Below are 16,275 nucleotides of genomic sequence, written 5' to 3'. Positions count from 1 at the left end.
GCTGGTTTTTGAGTTAATTCTTATAAGGAATTCATTTATTTTTTAATCATATGATGTTTTTTTCTCATCCTCTTTTCAGTTCAACCATACAGCAGGCCTCCCAGAAGTCATTCATTTATTTTGTTTTAAATGTGTTTACGAGGCCCTCTAGAGGATCATTAACAGCATCACACAAAAAAAACTGTTAAAGGATACTTTATTATGTAATTAGTTTTTCACACGCTTCATTAGTGTGAATGCTGATTTGGCATGCAGTCTTCTAAGTTGTGTTAATCTTCTGTTTGTTTTTTTTCTTGACTACTATTTCAACTCTTTAAGGACATGTATGTTGGGACTTTTCTTTTTTGTAACTTTTATACTTAAAATATTAAGTTTTTTTCAACAGGTTGTTACATTGTAAGTAAATGCATGGAATGTTCACAATCTGAAAACCTTTTCTACTTGTCATCACTCCACTCCTCTTCATCTCTACCCTTCTCTTGATCACTACACTCCTCTTTATCATTACACACCTTTTCATCACTACCCTCCTCTTTATCACTACACTCCTCTCCATCACTACCTTCTCATCGCCACACCTATCTTCATCAATACCTTACTCTTAATCATTTCAAAATAAAAGTCCCATAGGGTAACTGTATCATAACAGGAAATTAAGGATGAGCCAGACCTTTCAAAAATAAAAGCCCCTAACTATCAGCGTATGTTAACAGGAAACTACTTGAATTTCAAAATAAGTGTTGATTCACATTTCTGCATTTGCAGCAATCTTTTGCAAATCTCAGCTTTTTAGGCAAGAGTTTTTTAGCAATGCAGTTCATCTGTGTGATGTTAACTCAAAGCATTTCTTCTTTAAGAAATGTATTTCATTATATTTTAGCCTCCAGCTTTTCTACGAATGTATTTCAACTCTCAGCTTCTTTAGTCAATGCAGTTCAGCTTCAAATTCTGCCAGTTTTTACACTTTTCAGCTTCCAGGTTTTTCAGTGGAATGCATTTGAGCTTTCAGCTTTTTCAAGCAAATTAATTTTAGATTTCTGCATTTTTGTAGGGCTTTGCAAATGTTTTGAACTGTCAGCATTCACACACATTTTCTACAAGAAATGCAATGTTCTACTTATTTTCATTCTGACCTCGTTTCTGTGAAACTTAACTAGTCCCACACAGGTACAGCTAGAAACACAGTTCCAAATCTAACATGTTGTATATGTTTCATTGATGTAGACTATTACTTGTATTAATTCCAGCATATACCAGTGATTCTATGTCATTTAAAAACATATTCAAATTTATAGTCAGTGGGAGGATGAAACAACTGAATTCGAACCTTTGTATTTTTGAAACTCAACTGCTAAGACACACTTTGGTCTACAGACTTTCAGTGTTCAAAGACAAGTTGTGTTCTGTGTAATGATACTGTTTGTACGTTTGGATCAATTTAGGTCTAATGTTATCACTTATCACTGTCTGATGTCATCAGGCATGAATAGTTTAGTATGTTGTCCTTTTTTTGCTTTGTTTTTTATATTTTTTTGTTTTTTGCTTTTTTGGTTTATCCTTTCTTCTATATTTCCTGTTGCCATTGGCCTGTACTCCTTGAACATCAAACAATTTTGCACAAATCAGGTTACAAATAATAATAAATCCATCTGTCATCAGATAACACTATCCAATTATGCCCACAGTAATCAGATTGCATAACAACGGGAATTCAGTGGCTCCTGAGCTAACCTGCATCTTCAGTTAAATGTTTATTTAATCTTAAAATCAATTAAATTATTTTCTGACACTGATGGAATATTTTATCTCCTTTCAGCTGATATTAATAGTACTAATACTACTACTACTACTACTCCTACTACTACTACTACTACTACTACTACTACTACTAAACAAACACACAAACAAACAACATGATGGATACTTTCTGAACCTCCAAACTATTTAAAACTCCAAAACTATCCCAACTTTCTCCAGACAATTCCAAACCTTAGTCATTTCATTGGCTATGCTGGTGAGTGAAATCCCTTCATATCATGACATGAGTCCTGCAGCAGTGTTTTTACAGTGAACACTAAATATGATGTAATATTTGTGTGGAGTTAGGGGAGAGTTCCTAAACAATTAGTGAGGCAGAAGCCGAATAGAAACAGAATCAAAAAAATATTTTTTATGTAAATCACTGAAAACATATTTGCAATCAGCAGGCTGAAAGACTGGAAGGATGGATAGTTTGACAAATTGTGAATGTAATCTGATTACTTATGATACCTTTTGTACTTCTGCCATTTCGGTCCTGGAATGAGGAGCCAAGATACTTTTAGACCAAAAAAAAACAACATCTCACATATCACAAGCACATATCATACTTCAAAATGTTTAAATCTCTTCCTTCAAACACTGTACAGGTATTATGTATCCTCATTCTCAGCTTAGTAATAGTGATTGAGGCACTCTATGAATAAGTGGTTTTATATGTTGTATTATGAGAAAAGTGAATTGGAAAAAAAACAAAAAACTATCCCAGTGACACAACTTGCTGGGTCACACAGCTGATAAAAGCTGGCAGCACAGACTTCCTGTAATGTTTTGCAATGACTACAGCTTGTGAAACTGCATGCTGTTAAAGATACTCTGACAAGACATGAGGAAAACCTGCTGTAACTTAAGTTAAGTGATAATCCAGCATGTGCTTTTCGATATATGTTTGGGGTCATTATCCTGCTGGAAGACCCATGACCTGTGGATGACCATGGAGCCCGTTTTCATTCAGATAGCGATGCGAGCTCAAACTATAGTACCTTGAACTTGAAAATCAGCTTGGATATGCAGTTTCCCTCGGTTCTCGATGATTCGAGCTATCCCTCTGTTTAATCTCGGGTCAATTTTCTTTTTACAACCACGTCCAGAGATGTTGGCTAGTTACATTGGCCTTAAACTTCTTACTAATATTGGCAATAGTGCTCCAAGGAACATCAAGCTCTTTGGCGATGGTCTTGTAACCTTTACGTTGACCATGATGGGCTATTTCTAATGTCTTTTTATTAAGGGGTTAAGACCACTCTGTAGTTTTTTCTAGAAAACTAGAGAGTGGTACACAGTGGCACAAAACAGAAGAATGAGTAATTTTCTCTTTTTAAAGTGCTGCATGTGTAATTATAAGATTGGAAACACATGTGATACTAATTAAAACACAATAATTTGCTTTAAGTATCACTACAAATCAATTATTTATTACAACTAATAAAGGGTACTATAGTAATTTTGTCCATTTTAGAATTTCCTTGTAGAATAAGCAGTTAAAATAGTTAAAATATTTTCACAACTTTTCGTTTTGTTCAGCTGCAAATCAATAATATTTTGTCATGTCTGTATGTGATATGTCATGTTATCATTTTTATCTTTGTGATCCTTCTGCTCTTTTATAATGAGACTTTTTAAATAAATATTGTAGTTTCAATGAATTCATTTTTCCTGTTTTTTTACTTACCACATTTAGAAAAGAGGAATCTTTGACTTTGTCATTCTCTGTTATGAATCCACCCAGCAATAGCGTGACTAACTTTGAGTACACATAGTTAGTCATGCTATTGCTAAATATAAAGCTGGGATGCATACACTGGGTCAAGAGGTTTTTGTGAATGCAAGACAGCAATACTAATAATGAAAACACCCAACTCTTTCAAAACACTTAAGGTCAATAAGATTACAACAAAAAGTGTCAAACCATCAGAAATCATAAGAAAACTGAAACCACTGGAAATAAAGATCTAAACAATCACACATGATGAGCATCACAGAAGGAAAAGGAGAGACAAAACACACCCAGATCACATGGAGTGGGTATAAGCAAGTTTATTTGCACCTTTCAAATACATTAGACTGAAAGTGCTATATATTAGGCATAAAATACATTCAAGCCAAAAGGCAAATGGAGAGAATTTATAATAAGATAGTAATAATCATATCCACACTTGTGATACAGCAAATAAAAGTGCTGTAAAGGAAATCAATCATAGGCACGGGAGGAAAGAGTTTCATTAGAATATAAAGTTGCAAAAGTTGACATGTTTATTGTAAAATGATCAGGAAGTTGAATCAATCAAATTAAACAGTATACTGTAACTGTGGACCTTCTGAGACTTGCAACAGTATTTTCATCTGAACCGTCAACCTTTATAACTGACACTAGACCTCAGCTGAGCAGTAGCTACGACTAATAATACCACAGAGAACAGGAAGTTGGTTGACCAGTCATCTATGTCATACACCCAACACAACTTCCTGCTTGTGCTGTTGCCTGTTTGTGGTTTTTAAAACTTGAAATAGCGAGAGCGAGAGAGAGAGAGAAAGTAGGTGGACTGGGTTGAAAACGTTTTCGACAGTCAAAAATCAACAAAAGTTGCAGCGAACAGCAGCAGCAGAGAACAGGGTAATGGAGCCTGAAGAGATCAGAGAGGGATACCTGGTGAAAAAGGTAAGAATAACAAGAGAATATAATCCACTTCCTCACATTTACTTATAGAGTTTGAACATGTTCTTGACAAGTCTAACATTATCAACATAATATAACAGGCAAATTTGGTGCTGCAACATAATTAGAAACCATGTGAATTACAAGAGACAGATGACTACAACAATGTTGATTAACACTGTCACTGTGGGTTAAGGTTTAGTCCAGATGCATCAGTTAATGTTTGAACAGTTAAAAAAGAAAGATCTAAAAAAAAATTTAAATAATAAAAAAAAAGGTCTGACCATACACTAAACTGGGCACACAGTACAATGAGGAATATTGTAAGTCAAAACAATGCCTAGAGGAACAGATTCGCATGTCAAATTATACTGGTGCATAATACACAACTACACACTTCTGTTCTACAGTCGAAACAAAAAAACTCAAGTTCCTACTTCTGCCCTGAATTTGTTTTGTTTTTGCAGTGTGTTGTGAATGTACTGTGATCTCCACAAATACATTCCAACTCTGCTTTTATGAACATCAGGGGCTAGACATATAAAAAATATGCATGCACAAAAATAATGTGTTATTTTCCTACAACATAAACTTATGCTTAAAAATTTAAAAAAGAAAGTGCATCAGTTCACACATTCAGTACCTAAACCCACACGCACACACATTTGTCGAGCCAAGCGAAGCGAGGCAAGTGTGACATGGCTAAGTGTAAATGGAAAAAAAGACAAGTGTCATCTAATATAAAGACTATAAAGGTACATTTATACACTTTATTTTAAATAATTGCTCTTTTGTCTCAGTTCCATTATTCTCCCAGTTTAGTTTAGTTTACTTTAGTTTATAAGGGGTCTATCAGTCATCACTCTATTAACCATGTTCTTTTAATTTTGAATATATATAATTTTTCAATATGAACGTTAATAACAACATTTTATTTATTACTGTTCCTAGTTATGATGACACTGATCAAGATATCATGACACTACGGATACTATAAATGTCCAAAACTGTGCTTAAATATTGCGCCTTGAGATAGTTGGAAGACTTTTCTTCATCACTGACAGATCAGTCACATAATGGTGCATCTTCACCCATTCAGTAGAAATGCAATCAAACAGTATACCCTAAGCAAAAAAGAATTTGGGCAATCCAATTTCTTCTGAGTCAATCCTGCATTTACTGTCCTGCTACTGCAATACTCACTGGAGCTCCATGAGAGTATTATTCACAACTGAAAGTATTCCCCAACAATAACACTATTTACTCCTGTTATTGTTTGTTAAACACTACAGTTCCCACATGTTTTAGGAAATTACTAAGTCATTTTTAAAAGTGAACCTATATATTTGTGATGTTTTTTTAAAGTTTCACGTCTTCACTGTGGGCTAATGGGCTGAGTAGAGTAGAGACAGGCTAAGGGAGTCGGAATGAGAGATGGGCTATTGCATTTTAGGTTTTGATCTTTTCATGGTATTTGTTGACAATAAGATTAATGCTGATATGTGTGGGATTCTATAAAGAGGCAAAGAATGCATGCACTCTGTGCATACACGCACTCAGTTTTTGTATTGAAACTACACACAATGTTACAACAGGTCTAAACATTACTGAGACTTTATGGAACTGTTTGAAGAGGGAAACCACATTTTCATGCTATTTATCCCTGGTCCAGTATCCTGCTATGCGTGGTTCAAGACATGAATGACAAAACTGGGGAATACAGCTGTTCAGAAGGCAAAGGCTGATATTCCAGCACCATATTGTTACATGTTTCTGTTTTGTTATTTATCTCTTGCATGGTTGAATTCAGAGAGCTCCGTCATCATTATTCACACAGCTCTGTTGTGATGCTTCAAGGCATATGTTTCACAGTAGAAACATTGTGGGGAAACTTTGGGTTTGTTTCTGACATAAGTTATGTAACTCCAAGTGTTTCTCAAACTTGCTTAAAGCCGTTGGTTAGACAACCCTTCCCCTGTTCCCTTGGGGGGTGGCAGATGACACTGCAAATACAACAGGCCACGTAAGCTTACTTAAAACAAAACTTATAACAAAGCATTTTAAAATACACACCCAAATTGGTCAAGAGTGGACTTGCTACAGTCAGTGTTTCCTCTTTCCCATATGTATTAATAGAATTTTCTACTTTAGCACCATGTCTTAGATTCATTTCTGCATTTTCGTTTAGCTGCGGCATGCTGCAGAGTACATTTGGTATTCATTCGATTTCATTAATTTAAGACTGTATGTTTTTGTTATGTCAAATTTTAATGTCAGTATTGAAAGTATAATATACAGTGCTATCCCTGGTGCTCTCGCAGTGGTCAGTTTTGGACTCAATCTAATAGGCCAGAGTACCTTTAGGGATGCGAAATTATAAAATAATGTCAATATTCACTGCTTTGTCTCAACTAAGTTCTCGACCAGTACTTTTACACCTTTGCTCAAGGTTGCCTGCTGTCACATGTCTTACTGATCCTCAGGGTACAGTACTAAACTCCTGGAAAGCTGTATGGGTGGTGCTGTCAGAAGATGGGCTTGATTTCTATAAAAAGAAAACAGACCGTTCTCCGAAAGGGATGATCCCTTTAAAGGGAGCAACACTCATCAATCCTTGCCAGGATTTTGGCAAGAGGATGGTAAGAAAATGTCAAGTATAGCTGTTAAAAAAGCAGAACAAGTATTGAAGGAAAAGAGCTGTGAAAACAATATAGGATAAATATATAAATATATAAAAAAAATATAGAGGATTTGTAACACTTCATCTTGCTGAATTTTAACATTTGGTAAATTTTAGACACCCAATTAGGTACCCCCCAAAACATTTTCTCATATTTAAGGGCAAAATGTCTAATGAAAAGAGAAGATATAACAGTTTGACTAACTAATATTTCACCATTTAGATGGTATTCAAGATTACAACAGAGAAGAAACAGGATCATTTCTTCCAAGCCTCACATGTGGAGGAGAGAGAGTTTTGGGTCAAGGACATTAAGAGGGCCATTACCTGCCTCCAAGGGGGAAGAAAGTTTGCCAGGAAGTCAACAAGACGATCCATTCGCCTGCCTGACACAATCAACCTAACGTATGTTTGGAAAGTCCTCTCAGTTTTGGAAATTTCATTCTTAACATTACTTGTGCTATTGATAGTATGTGCCAGACATGTTGACAGTATTTACACTGTTTTTTCTCAGTGAGCTGTACACTCTGATGAAAGACCAGGATGATGGAGTCAAAGAGTTAAAACTGGAGCAAGAGAATAGAGTCTTCAACCACTGTTTCACTGGTATAATTGCTGTCATAGATTTTTATGTTACAGGTGTTGAAGATGTTTTTTAACATTCTTTTTACATTTTTAAATCCTTCCTCTTTTTTTTGCACAGGTGCAACTGTGGTAGAATGGCTGATCTCAAAGGAGAAAGCGAGAAATAGGCCTGAGGCCCTCATGTTAGCAACAGGGCTCATGAACGAAGGTTTTCTCCAGCCTGCTGGTGACCTGTCAAAAGAGGGAGCTGAGGGTGGTGAACAATCGGCCTTCTTAGATCAGACAGATGCTCTCTACTACTTTGTAAGTAAGCTGAATATTAAAATAAAAATATTTATTTCAAGTGCAAATTATGTCTTTCTCAGTAGGTTTTTGATATCATATTCACTTTCAGCAAGACAAATGCCAGCAAATATGCATTAGACATTATTAATAGGGCTGTGAATGAATGATAATGAAAAATTATGTATGTATGTATGTATGTATGTATGTATGTATGTATGTATGTATGTATGTATGTATGTATGTATGTATCTCTGTATCTATCTATCTATCTATCTATCTATCTATCTATCTATCTATCTATCTATCTACATATATATATATATATATATATATATATATATATATATATATATATATATATATATATATATATATATATATATACACATAACATATGTGTGAATTGCTTTACTTTTTGACAGGCAGACAGCGGGTTCTTCTGTGAAGGATATTCCAGTGATGACGATGTACTTGTAAAGGAAGAATTCAGAGGAAACATCATAAAACAGGGATGTTTACTTAAGCAGGTGACTTAAAAAGCAAGTAAAAGTGTCACAATAGCTGTGTTTCCATCGGACGTTTGATGGAATCAGCAAAGCTATTTTTGTTATTTTAAGTAACTTGCCAAATTCACTGAAAGAGGAAGTCCTGTTCACATTGCTTGGCATGATGATGTGTTTCCAGATTAGTGATATTCAGCATATTGGATAATGCTATGTTATTTAATTACAGGGTCATAGGAGGAAAAACTGGAAAGTGCGAAAGTTCATACTGAGAGACGATCCTGCTTATATGCATTATTATGATCCTACAAAGGTAAATATTTAAAGGCTGAAATTAATTTAAACCACCAATTGAGACAGGAGAATAATTTCAACACATTTTATTCTACTCACAAGTTATCTTGCTGTTGCTTTTTGCTCCTTTCCTCCGATGTCTCAGGGTGAAGAACCTCTGGGTTCAATCCATCTCCGAGGGTCTGTGGTTACAGCTGTGGAGTATGTGCCTGACGGTGGGTGAGACCATTGCCACAGGTTACACATGCCCTGTTGCTTTTGCAGTGTGACACTGTGTGAAATGTAATTGGTGTTTACTGTCAGTAGTTTCTCATCAGTTCATCTCTTTTAACTCTCTTCCCCTTCTTTTCCTGGTTTCAGCCAAGAAATACGACGTTGACGGCAACCTCTTTGAGATCATCACTTCAGATGAGACTCACTACTTCCTCCAAGCAGCTACAGCTGAAGAAAGAAAGGAGTGGATCAAAGCAATACAGGCAGTGTCAAAAAGTGGAAAATAACAGAAGCAGCTAAGCAGTAGAGGAAGATTTGCTAGCCATTCAAACTTACTGAGTATAAAGTCCCACATTTGATAGAGATATAATGACATTAAACAGTGTGTCAGCTACGAATAACTGATTAACTCATGTCTTTTAACTTGCAAAAGTCACAAACTCAAAACATGTTAGAATGCATAACACACTGAGACATTAAAAGGTGTAGTAACCACCTTTTAATGTCTCAGTGTGTTATGCAGACTCTCTGTTTTCGGTTTCATGCTTGATACTCTGCCAATTGTGTTTTTTCTGATTTCCTCTTTGTTCACTTGTCTTTCAAATGTTTCATATAGTTTGAACTATCATGCGGGCACACTGACTTCCTGAGTGTAATAGTCTGAATCATAATGTGCCTTTACAGCTCAATGTCACTTTGTGGTTTAGAGGCCTGCTGCATCTGTGAGTCACATTTATCAGTGGCAAAAATGACTGGCTAACAGTGAAAGGATATTTTTAGTTCATCACAACTTGGCTGTTATTGTTTTCATTATGCCTATCAGTCCTTTTATATTTATAACATTGTACTCACCATGTGTTTTACTGAGATCCAGTAACTTGAAAAGTAAGTAATTTACAGCAATGAAACTGCCCTAATTATAGAAACCAGCTATGCCAACAGCTGACGCTGGTGTTGTTCACTTTTATTTCTACTTGATCTTTGCTCTGCGTTTGATAAAACCGATTAAACAATTTTGTTGGATTACCTTAAAAATGGGTTGGGTTCAGGGATACTATTCCCTGAGGCTCCATCCTTGGCCTCCTTTTGCAGTATTCTCTATACACAATAGATGCTCCAACTATGACGCATTATCCACAAACACAACACTCACTGCCATTGATACAGTATATGACCCATTAAAAACCATTGAAGAAGGCAAACTACATCACCTAATATCTTATTTATCAGAAATTAAATGTTGAAAGCCTCAGGCCTTTATCCAGCTAGAAATATTATACTATTAAAGTAAATTGGTATATTCCCATACTGCAGCAAAGCATTTCTGCCTGTCTGCAAACATTAAATCTGCAGCCAGAAACCTGGGTGAAGTTTTCAACTGTGACTTTTTGTTTGACAAATTATTTCAACATTTTTGCCTTTATTGGATAGGACAGTATAAAAGCACAGGAATCACAGGGGTAATGACATGCAACAATGGTTCCCAGCTGGAACTGAAGCTGGGATGTTGCATCTCCACCATCCAGCTTCCAGGACACCTAACAGGCTTTTTTATTATTGGCTTGTTCTCATCGTCTGACCACTCATGTTTCTAGCTTCATTGCAATGATGATGCTGTGCTCCCTAATCTCATCAGGGACTACATGTTATCATGTTGAAAATGGTGGCCAAAACTATGAAAACAAGAGTTATAATAAACCAGAACCACCTTTTAATTTTACTCTGATTTGATCAAACACTTTTCTATTGCAGGTGTTGACTTTTCCCTTGTTTTCACTTTTACCACTTAACTCTTTTCTTTCGACAAGGCATGCTGAATTACTTGGACAACATTGTCCTTTTCTGTAGTCATTCCCATAGGCATTAATCACACACTCGCTTGCTCTCACAGCTTATTTTCTTTTGTGGGTGTTGGCAGAGATGGGTCAGATTAGTAAATTAGTGATGTAAATTAATAACAATCGTAACATTTAATGTATTATCACTATAATGATCGCTGTTTGTACATGTGTAATATGCATAACCAACATTCACTTATTGTCTGATCTGTGTAGCATCTATATAGATGTTCTAATCTGTGTATCATGAGAAGATTAGGTGTAATAAGGTTTGCCTTCATTTGCCACCTTTTTTTCATTAATAAACATAGCACAAAAAGTAAGGACATTTGTATTTGGTAGAGTATTTATTTATCTTGGCAATCAATCTTATACCATTGGAGAGCCTGTTTATTTCCTTTTAAATGGTGCCACATTTGTAAGGAACATACATTTGTGGGATGAGCAGCAGAACTGAGTATGTTAAGAGCCAAATCTTCTATGCCTTCTTTGGTGGAGGCAGTGTGATGGTGTGGGGCGGCATCTCCCTCACTGGAAAAACGAGGCTCGTCATCATTGGAGGCAAGATGACAACGCTCGGCCCCACAGAGCAGGGTTTATCAGAGACTACCTCCAGAAATTGGGGGTGGAGATGATGGAATGGCCTGCCAGCAGTCCTGACCTCAACCCCATTGACACTTGTGGGATCAGCTTGGGCGTGCTGTTCATGCCAGAGTGACCAACACAACCACGTTGGCTGACTTGTGATAAATGCCGGTTGAAGAATGGGATGCCCTCCCACAGCAGTGTGTGACCAGGCAGGAGACCAGCATGAGGAGGAGGTGCCAGGCTGTTTTGGCTGTGTATGGTTCTTCCACACAGTACTGAGGCTCCTATTTGTTAAATGAATAAATTGTTAAATTGCCAATATGCCTTGTTTCTTCAGACTTCAGTCATCCAATCCACCAAACAACACAAACAAGAGGCAACCCACATACTCAGCTCTGCTGCTCATCACACAAATGCATGTTCCTTACAAATGTGGCACCATTTAAAAGGAAATAAACAGGCTTTCCAACGGTAAAATATTTATTGCCAAGAAGCATTGTTACAACAAAGAAATAATCTACCAAACACAAATTCCCTTACTTTTTGTGCTATGTTTATGATCTGTGACTGTGTGAGCAACATACATTTTTAGTGTTATTATTTATAAGGAGATCAGCATTAATATATGTAACATTTCTATTTTTATGATCAAATCATTGTTTCAGAAGTTACTGGTACTGAATTAAAAAAAACAACATATATCATTGTGTATGTCTGCATGTGTTTCTAAATGTAGTTAGTATGTGTGTGTTTTACCATTTTGACACAGGGGGGCACTATAACTCAACCTAAGAGTGTTGCTGTGCCTCATAATGTAACAAAGTGCTATCTTGCTGCCAATGTTTAATATACAATTTACCATACTTGTAAAAACATGGTGAAAAGTGGGTTAGACTAATCAAATAGCTTAATGCATAGTATGTATTAGCGTAGTGTGTATACACCCTGTGTTACATTGCACAGCTATAGCCGCAGAGCATATTTAATGCATGTCTCTGTAAATGACTACTGATTTCTGTTACAATTTGACAGTATTTATTTTATTCAAAGAAGAATGCAGGGTGCTTCATTGTAATGGCCAACCTGATATGCACATTGGTTAGGAACCTTTGCATTTTACGTTGAGTTAAGTTTAAAACTCTATGAAGATACAGCTTAATCTGTGGTGTAGTAAAGCTTGAAATGTACCCTATAAATAAAGGTGCATGTATGTTCAAGTTTTTACTAACAGATTTGAAGGATTTTCTAAATTAAACTTTCTGCTAAGAAACAAATTCCCTTGGTTCCAGCTTCTCAAATGTGAATGTTTTCTTGTTTCTTTAGTCCTCTATAATAGAAAACATAATATCTTTGTATTGTGGACTGCTGGTTGGGACAAAAAACAATTTACATTTTAGGTTGCATTTTGGGCTTTGGAAGAAAATTATCAACATCCCCATTTACTGACATACTAAACTAATCAATTAATCAAGAAAATATTCACCAAATTTATTGACAATGGAAATCAACATTGGTTGCAGCCATTAAACAAAACATGAAAAGACACCATGAGACAGCAGAATCTACCTCCACACTTAAAATGAAAGAAAAACATTGGCAAACTATAACACTATTTTCCCAAATTCTGGTCAAACTAATGTGGACATATCTTCAAATGTATCTGTAAGCACTTCCTTAGCACAGTATGGAGTGATATATTCACAAGCACTTAACCTAGGTGCTTTTCAATGATGAGAAGAAGAATATAAAATACCAGAACACCAGCTTTGAACACTCAGAACTCATGCTGTGTAACCGGCATTTAATTAACAGTGACATTGAATATGGTACAGTTTCTGTTTCCCTTTTAGTGCAATTGCTTGACAAGTTCTCAAAATAAACCACACAATTTCCCGCTGAGACCAAACAGCTAAGACCAAGCTGTTTTCAAAATATTCTGCTTATTAAGCGACAAATCTTACAAGAAGATAGTGTCACTGCACAATTATGTTGTTTTCCAACTTCACACGCAACATGATCCAAAAACTCCCATGTGTATAGAACATGTTTGCCTTGTGAACTGTATTTTAAAGTTTATCAGCATTCACATAGAGATAGCATCAGCAACATAACACAACTTTTGACTCATTCTCATGAGTTTGGCTAAACTGATATTATGAGAGCCCTTTCGATCAGCACAGAACAAAATATATCTCACCTTTGACTGCATAATTCCACATGAAGTGTTCTTTATGAGTTTGCATGATTTTTAGATTGGATCTGCAACCTGCTGTTAGATTGTACTTCCCCTTCTGCTCAGGTGGAGCACTTCAAAGCTCTTCAGACTAAAAGCTTATCTTCCATCAATTGTGCAAAAGACGCAGTCCACAAGATTGGACCTGGCACCTATTAACAGTATTTAAATTGACTGTGCGCCTGTCTTGTTTCAACTTCAAAAGCTATAATGTCTGATACTCCAACTAACATATTATGTGCTGGAGATGACATGTTTTTGTTCTTTATTAAGAGAGATACAGGAATGTCATTATTTATCAAGTGACAAAAATGGCTTTATACAAGAATTAAATTTGATATGTATAATACATGTTCGTGTATATTTTTTCACAGACTAAGTCTTACTGCACACTATAATATGCTATATGAACATATTGTTATAATGAAACACAATTTTGTCCTTGATTAAACAAAAAGATCATGATATAATCATTGATATCACATAAATTAGCTGGATTCAAGTAACAATTTTCTAAAAGCGTAATCTACTTTCGTGTAGCAATAGCTGTCTGCAACAGAAAGAATAGTATAATTACTCAGGCAAGAATGGTTTCTTTAAAACACAGACCCATTAAACTGTAATACAGGAGTATGACAGTTTCATCAAAGCGTAATAACATTTACTACATGCATGAGCCAGGATGTCTTGTGGATGACACTAAGATTATGAAGTGCTAGGGCCATATGTAATCCATGCTTTCACAACCAGAATCAGAGCTGTGTCTATTGGGCACTGGACTTAACCGAGGTTGTACCTTGTCACTAGAGTCTGGTTTAGTAATCTCATGGTTGCATTTGCACTTTCTTGCTCACAATCTACTTCTGTTGGATTCATGAGACAATTAAAGTGAGTTTTTGGGGTCATTTGCAGCTTCATGTGAAAGGGTTAGGATCAGAGTACTATGTTGTATGGATCGCCTTGCTTGCTGCCACGGCAAAGTCAATGTCAAACCACAATAGTGTATGTCTGTCTTAGATACATCATCAAGTTTAAGCTTTCCTGATATTAAAATTTATAGCACCACTAAATTTGTGATGAATGATCTCAAAAATATGACACAATAATCAGTTTACTAAAATGCAACTTAAATGAATGTGTGTGTGTTATTTTTTTTCAAGAAAATAAACGTAAGTATAGAAGTGAGTCAAACTTTGTCAAACTTGAATACACCCTCCAGACCAAGATTGTTTCATTCTCAAAAATCTCTTTAGCAGTACGATAGGGAATAATAGCCTTTTGAGACAAAAACACCTGTGTTACCAATTTATGAACATGTGGTGTGAAAAGCCTTTTCCATCATTGATAACATCATGATTAAGTTTAGACAACAAAAATACTTGATTAAGATTAGGGAAACAATATCTTCACCATCCTCAACTGAAACAAGATTATTGCTTGATCGCAAGAGGTCACTTGTCATGGAAATGGTTACATACTACAACGTTGTTTAAGGGTTTGAACAAAACACCAAAGCCATTGTTAGGAGCAGTGCAGTCTCTCAAAGTAATGCACTTAAGCTGTCATGTTTCATGTACAACAAACAAGAAGGTGGACAAGAGGTCTGCAGATCCTTGAAATAATTCACACAGCTTGTCATTTCAAAGGTCAGGCTGGGAGATATTTCAGTCTGGAGTATTTAGTCTCCACACAGGAGATTGTGACAGGATGAAATCAGCATCATTTGTCCCTTTCTTTGATCCTAGATATAAATGTATGGTGTCAGATTAATGCAAACTTTATAATTAAATGTTTTAGATATCTCAATAAATACATTTCATAGTACGTTTAGAATTCATAAAGCAGTTTATAGTACCATAAAGTCAAAGAGACAGCTATAGGTCAAGAAATAATTTGTCATGATTTGCCCGATTTGCAGACGGTCCGTACTGCAAATCGGGCAGCTCCGGAAATCGGGCAGTGACAAGCCAGCTTTGCCAAAATCGCAACTTTGAATCAAAATGTACGACTTCCTGTTGGATGGACAGTATGGTCCCCCCAACGTTTTTGTGCATCTGGACATGACACATTTGCATACCAAATTACGTTCTCCTACGTCAATCTGGACAGAACAAATTCACATTTTAAGGTGTCCTAGGGGGTGCTATAGAGCCATTTTGCCACGCTCATTTTCTGGGACCCATAAGATATCAAATTTTTCACCAGGTCTGATGCGTGTTTTCGTGCATGTTTAAGCCGCCAAAAATATGTTTGTTTTGAAGGAAAAAACACAGAGCTTTTCCTACAGATACAAAAGGGCCTTCGCACTGTTAAGTACTTGGGCCCTAACTACGACAAAGAAGTATTTGAACCTTTGAACCAGATCAAGGGTGATTAAACCCTAAGTATGACCCTTACATGAATATATTTATTATGATAAATGTATCTATAATTTGGTTTCTGCAAACCATATTCTATTATTCAAAGTGAAAAAATACAACCAATTCATTATTTCAAGAATATGTCCTCTCCAACAATATTGCTCTTGATTCAAAGTCAGATTAATATATTACTATCACACTCATGTGTGTAGAGCCTATCTT

General features: G+C 35.9%; 1 protein-coding gene across 1 annotated transcript; it reads left to right on the top strand.

The window, feature by feature from the left end:
- Positions 1–4,277: 4,277 nt before the first annotated feature.
- plek (pleckstrin) lies at positions 4,278–9,515 on the top strand. The gene is made up of 9 exons (XM_062430891.1): positions 4,278–4,477; positions 6,958–7,113; positions 7,378–7,559; positions 7,669–7,760; positions 7,858–8,042; positions 8,447–8,551; positions 8,757–8,840; positions 8,967–9,036; positions 9,182–9,515. The coding sequence occupies exons 1-9, from the start codon at positions 4,436–4,438 to the stop codon at positions 9,319–9,321; spliced, it is 1,056 nt and encodes a 351-aa protein (XP_062286875.1). The 5' UTR covers positions 4,278–4,435; the 3' UTR covers positions 9,322–9,515.
- The last annotated feature ends 6,760 nt before the right edge of the window (positions 9,516–16,275 follow it).

This window comes from Scomber scombrus, chromosome 12, assembly GCF_963691925.1.
Source record: "Scomber scombrus chromosome 12, fScoSco1.1, whole genome shotgun sequence".
Taxonomy (NCBI): Eukaryota; Metazoa; Chordata; class Actinopteri; order Scombriformes; family Scombridae; genus Scomber; species Scomber scombrus.
Note: the sequence above shows the minus strand (reverse complement) of the source record. Positions and strands in the feature narration are given on the sequence as shown.